The 6,351-nt window shown below is 45.5% G+C and overlaps 1 protein-coding gene across 1 annotated transcript in view; it reads left to right on the plus strand.

The window, feature by feature from the left end:
- The window catches only part of HELZ2 (helicase with zinc finger 2), a 60,916-nt gene extending 55,105 nt beyond the window's left edge, over positions 1 to 5,811 (plus strand). Inside the window, exon 20 of the mRNA XM_066623735.1 lies at positions 41 to 5,811. Within this exon, the coding sequence (XP_066479832.1) occupies positions 41 to 165 (125 nt within the window). The 3' untranslated portion in view covers positions 166 to 5,811. The remainder of the gene's footprint in view (positions 1 to 40) is intronic.
- The last annotated feature ends 540 nt before the right edge of the window (positions 5,812 to 6,351 follow it).

Genomic DNA, 6,351 nt, shown 5'->3' on the forward strand with positions numbered 1-6,351 from the left:
GTCTCTCTTCCACTCTCCCTGTCCCCAATTTTGCTTTTAGGAAACCGGTACCTCCTAGAAAGCAACACCTTATGGCGAAGGCTTGTGGAACATTATAGGAAACAGAGATGCTACACGGCTGCTCCTGCAATTAAAATTAGGCAAATGCCAGCCATTCGACGATGAGACTCCACCCTGGACAAAATACGGACTGCTTTTGACATGGCTGCACTGTTTTCCAGACACCTTTCCAGCTTTTAAAAGAATGACCAATAGCCCATCTAGCTCTCTTTTGACAGTGATTGACCAGACATTCATATGACATTGCCTTTGTAGGCATTGGGTGGCAAGCAGGGCACAGTGAGACTCCTCCAACCTTCATTTTTGTGACCACATGAGACAGGCAGTACTGGTGGCTCAGGTCACACAGTGACCTGACTGTGGCAGGGAATCCACTGCATTCTAGCTTGACTCTTTCTGATCAGCAGGTGGATGGCAAAACCACCTGGCTGCATGGGGAGGGGCGCTGCAGCTGGACTGTAGCCTTGTCTTTGGATATGACTTGTGACTTGCAAAGAAGCCTGACCCCCCCCCCCCCCGAACAAGACTCTTCTGAGAACTTCAGTGAACTCTTTGTCTTTCTTTTTTGATGGCATATTCTCTTCTCTCCAGAAGAGATAAGCTTTTGGTATGAGGGATCAAAAGGTTCCCATCCTGCCACTTTGGGAGGGGCCACTTGGCTTTGTTTTTGACTTTTACTTGAAAGTATTTCCTTTTGCCAAGAAACACTTGGTGAAGCTTTCCCTCTTGGCTTCTGCACTTCTTGTTCTACCAACACTGATAGGAAGATGGCCTAGCATCAATGAAGGAAAAGACATTTTGGCTGGCTCCTTGCAAGGTTGCCTTTCTTTCACCCAGTATGAACCTTGATGACAATCTGCCGCAGCCCAGAAGGATTGCTGAGACTTCAAGAGAAGCTGCAGATAAGCAGTGCCTAGTGTGCAGGCTCAGGTAACCACATGGAGAACATGCACAGCTTTGCTGGCTGTGGTCTGTAGTCCTTGTGCTTCTGTGTAAGCAGGTCTATGTGCATTGCGCTGTCCCCACGTGGATTGTATGTGCTGCGTCAGGGTTTGGGGGGGGGAGCGTCTTTGTCATTTCAGCTTTGAATACACAAGTGCCTACTTTATTCATGAAACTCCATGCATGAGGTTTTCAAAACCACCTGGGGCTAACTCCTTGGAAGTCAAACTGACCTGGATTTAGCTGTTGCTAGACCTCATTTGTGCTTAATTTAGCTGCTCTGGTGTATCCACAAAAACTGCAAAGCCCACAGGAGAGAATTTAGCACCATGTTTGCGCTAAGAGGATGTTGTTAGGCTTCTTCCTCAATGCCTAGGACAGTGGGGGATGTGCAATAAGTCCTGTGATGTCCTGCAGTTGCTTTGTGATTTGTTCTGCCTTTGTTTTGCTGACTTGAGCTCAATCATATCTGGGTCTTTTGCTGCTGGAGTGGGCTGCCATTGCAGGCTTCCAGGCTGCTGCCACAAATGACAGTGGTGCAATGCTTGTAGCAGCTCTCAGAGTCTCCAATGGTGCCTGTAAATTGATTGGGGGGGGTGTTTTCTGGACGGGGAAGGGAAAGATCCCTTTGGCACCAGTATAGCCAGGACAGTAGTGTAGCCAGCATTGCGCAGCACGGTAAGTACAGCAAGCTCAGCAACTACCCATGTAAGTGGTTCTTTCCAGTCACCACTGGAGCCATTCCAGGCAGCGATGCATGTGCAGCACCTGCTGTACTTACTGGGCTGCCCCATTCTGGCTACACTACTGTGCCAGGATCCTATCCTATCCCTCTTGTTCAGCTGGTCGCTCCCCTTCTCTCTCCTCAGACTTATACTAGCTAATACAGCAGGTATAGGTCCAAGGAGACCCATAGGTTAAGTAGAGATAAGTAGGAACTGTTTTTACTTACCTCATTCAGGCCTCCCGATGGCCCCCCCCCCCCACTATTGGATGCTGCATGTGCCCCATCAGTGTGGCTGCATAATTGCTGCTGGGGGAGGGATAGAACTGGGCTCTTAGATTTTAATGTATTCAGTTTATGGCAATATATGGAGCTTCTTTTTAATGGGGGAGGGAGAAGAACATCCTAGAATTCTAAAGTTGTACACATTGACTAAATTGTGCAAATTTGATACCATTGATATTTTTACTTCGGCTGGAGGCTTTCCCCCTCCAGAAATATAAATGTATTGTCAGGGACCTTAATTGCAGTGGACAGGAAAGGAGGCAGCTCTCTCTTCTCCATTGTTCTACCTCAGTCTTTTTGAATGTGAAATGCCATGTACTGGTTGTTGCTGCTGCTTTTTGGCAGTTGTTATAAATTCAAAAATGCCCCACTCCCAACCACAACCCTTCATTGGCCACTGGAACAGGGAACAAGTTTTGGAAAGGAGAACCAGGCTTGTAAGAACACTCATAATACGCATGCACTACAGCAAGGGTTTGGCAATCTATGGCCCGTGGGCTGGATCTGGCCTGCCACCCAAGGTCACCTGGCTTCTGTGGAGCTTGGCTTGGGAGGCAAAGTCTTCTGCCCAATTTGCTATGCACTGGACGGGGAATGGCAGAGTGGCATGCCCAGGCTTACAGAGTCCCTGTGCTGTGCAGTATTTCTTGCTGGTGTGTGGCACATGGGACGGGAGCCGAGCTCTGCACAGTCATTTCTGGGAGCTCGGCAACCTGGACGTTTTGGTGATGGTATGATGATGTCTTTGCTGAATGTCCGATCCCTTTGCTGAGAAGGTTGCCAACCCCTGCAGAACAGGCTCTTAAGAACAGAAGAACAGCCCCACTGGATCAGGCCATAGGCCATCTAGTCCAGCTTCCCGTATCTCACAGCGGCCCACCAAACGCCCCAGGGAGCACACCAGATAACAAGAGACCTCATCTTGGTGCCCTCCCTTGCATCTGACGTAGCCCATTTCTAAAATTAGGAGGTGGCACATACACATCATGGCTTGTAACCCATAATGGATTTGTCCTCCAAAAACTTGTCCAATCCCCTTTTAAAGGCATCTAGGCCAGATGCCGTCACCACATCCTGCGGCAAGGAGTTCCACAGACCGACCACACGCTGAGTAAAGAAATATTTTCTTTTGTCTGACCTAATCCTCCCAACACTCAATTTGAGTGGGTGTCCCCTGCTTCTGGTGTTATGTGAGAGTGTAAAGAGCAACTCTCTATCCACTCTGTCCATCCCCTGCATAATTTTGTATGTCTCAATCATGCCCCCCTCAGGTGTCTCTTTTCTAGGCTGAAGAGGCCCAAACGCTGTAGTCTTTCCTCATAAGGAAGGTGCCCAGCCCAGCAATCATCTTAGTTGCTCTCTTCTGCACCTTTTCCATTTCCACTATGTCCTTTTTGAGATGTGGTGACCAGAACTGGACACAATACTCCAGGTGTGGCCTTACCATCGATTTGTACAACGGCATTATAATATTAGCAGTTTTGTTCTCAATACCTTTTCTAATGACTGCAAGAATAGAATTGGCCTTTACTGCCACCGCACATTGCGTCTTTCATTGACTTGTCCACCACCACCCCAAGATGTCTCTCCTGATCTGTCACAGACAGCTCAGAACCCATCAGCCTATATCTAAAGTTTTGATTTTTTGCCCCAATGTGCATGACTTTACACTTACTGACATTGAAGCGCATCTGCCATTTTGCTGCCCATTCTGCCAGTCTGGAGAGATCCTTCTGGAGCTCCTCACAATCACTTCTGGTCTTCACCACTTGGAAAAGTTTGGTGTCGTCTGCAAACTTAGCCACCTCACTGCTCAACCCTTTCTCCAGGTCATTTATGAAGAGGTTGAAAAGCTTGCACATACACATCATGGCTTGTAACCCATAATGGATTTAATAATGGATTCTTCAAGCAGCCTTGCATACAACACCAGAAGTTTATTAGCCTTCCCACACACACAGTCCTGCTACTTTTGTAATGTGGCCTTAAAATTATATGAAAAAAGCCCTTCCATGTCTAGGCACCAAGATGCAACTCATTATAGGTGACCAGGCAAGGGGCTTACTACAAGCCTGTCTTAGACGTTTTGCCAGTTTCTGTTTCAACACCTCTTTGGTGGGCCGCTGTGAGATACAGGAAGCTGGACTAGATGGGCCTATGGCCTGATCCAGTGGGGCTATTCTTATGTTCTTAACTACAATTCCCAGGAGGCCTTGCAGGTCTCTTGTTATCTGGTGCGCTCCCTGGGGCATTTGGTGGGCCACTGTGAGATACAGGAAGCTGGACTAGATGGGCCTATGGCCTGACCCAGTGGGGCTGTTCTTATGTTCTTATGTTCTTAACTACAATGCCCAGGAAGCCTTGCAGGTCTCTTGTTATCTGGTGCGCTCCCTGGGGCATTTGGTGGGCCACTGTGAGATACAGGAAGCTGGACTAGATGGGCCTATGGCCTGACCCAGTGGGGCTGTTCTTATGTTCTCTTTCCTTTCACCCTCTGTCATTTCACTCCACACTAGCTCCACTGCTACTAGCCATCTCCAAGGCCCACATTGACCTTTCCACCTTCTTCCATGCTCTTCTGCACCTTGTGAAGAGTCATTGTTTCCACCTGTTCTTTCCTATCCCCTCCAAAGGGCATTTGTGTGGAACTGCCATTCCTGAACCACAGTAGCCTCTATTGTTTCTGAACTCCCTTCAACATTATCCATTGCCGTTTATTGATGTCCCGCTTTTCCTTTCTGAGATGCAATATGTTTTCAGATCTTTCTCCTGTCCTTAAAATAAGGAAGAAAATATGTCAAGAAAATATTCAGGAAGTTGCTCTTGACCTGTAGCATTCACACTGTAAACTATATGCACAGTTGCCATTCAAATGTTTTATAACTTGGAAGCCTAGGGTTTTGTGATTGCCATTCCAATGGAGAAATTGCTAGGCTAAATCCACTGGAAATGTCTCCTGCATGTGTCAGCTGGAATGAATGGGATGTGGAAGATTACACAGTGCTCTTGCCCAAATCATTTCAGTAGAGCTTGTGCAAGGGAAGGTTCCTTGTGAATTATGGCCAAGTTCTTTTGCAGGGAGCACCTGCTGGAGCAAGGGAATTGCATTATGTGAAGAAACTCGGCCATGCCTCAGTTTTAGCAACCAGGCATTGCAGTTAACTTGCCTTTCTCTCAACAAAATTCTAACTGAAATATCCATATTTCCAGATACACAATTATTGGCTTCTCTGAAGAACACACCAGAACATTTAAAACTGTCACATTTCAGCCTGGTATCTTATAGGGACACAGTTCTCCTTAAAAAAGGAGCTTAAAAGCAGATGCAATTTAAAATTATTTTTTTGTGCAGTAATTTGGCTTAAATGAAAAGGAAGGGTATAAGCCAGTAGGAAGCTCTCTTGCAGAAATCCCACTGAAATGAATGGGACACTGTTCCTGTATGGGTTCCATGTATTTGGATGGATAGCGTTCTGGATTGCACCTGAAATGTCAATTACCTCTGAAATGGATGAAACAATTTCTGAATCGTAATCTTCTGTGTTGGATTCTATTTTATGATCTATTATATTTTTTTAAAAAATAGAATTTGTATAGAATCTCCTGTGAGAATTCTTTGGGGAGGACTGGATATTAAAATAAATTTTAAATCTTTTATATCTATAGATGAGTTTCTGGTATTCAAAACCTTTTTAAAAATTGTAAACTGATAATATTTGTGTTCATCTGATCCACGACATTCCTCTTTGATTATGTATTGTGAATTGTATTCAGAATAAAACATGTTTTATGGTGATAAACTGTGGTGTGTGTGCTCCTGCGCGCCACAGAGGCCTGGTCTACAAATGCAGTACAGTGAAGTGCAAGAATCCTGAAGCAGCAGAATCAACAGTGTCATTTCAGACTTGCAGGTGTGTGAGGGGAATCACACTTGTGAATGCTTTGAAATACAGTTTTTTAAAAAAAAAATATCTGCAAGTAGAGAACTAGCATAACAAAGAAGGCTGGGCTACAACTCTTCTCCTTGATGTTGGGGTGTGCGCATTTTTTCCCTATAGGTTGGGGAGTATTTAAAAATGGCATCTTCCATCTGCAGTGCCAAAGTCCAATCTACCATCTCATTCTGCTGAAGTTGAATAACAGGCTACAGAGCAAAGTCAGACTCATCAATGATAAAGAAGACGGATCAGCTAGATTAGAAGAACTCTGCAGAATAGGACCAAATGGATCTATTATATTCCCTTTATAAAACTATCAAAGCTGGTGGTCATCACTGTCTTTGTGACTGTGAGATGCCATTTTCAGAACTATGGAGAGATAATCTTGTTGAACCTCTTCCG

Source organism: Tiliqua scincoides, chromosome 4 (assembly GCF_035046505.1).
Source record: "Tiliqua scincoides isolate rTilSci1 chromosome 4, rTilSci1.hap2, whole genome shotgun sequence".
NCBI classification, from domain to species: Eukaryota; Metazoa; Chordata; class Lepidosauria; order Squamata; family Scincidae; genus Tiliqua; species Tiliqua scincoides.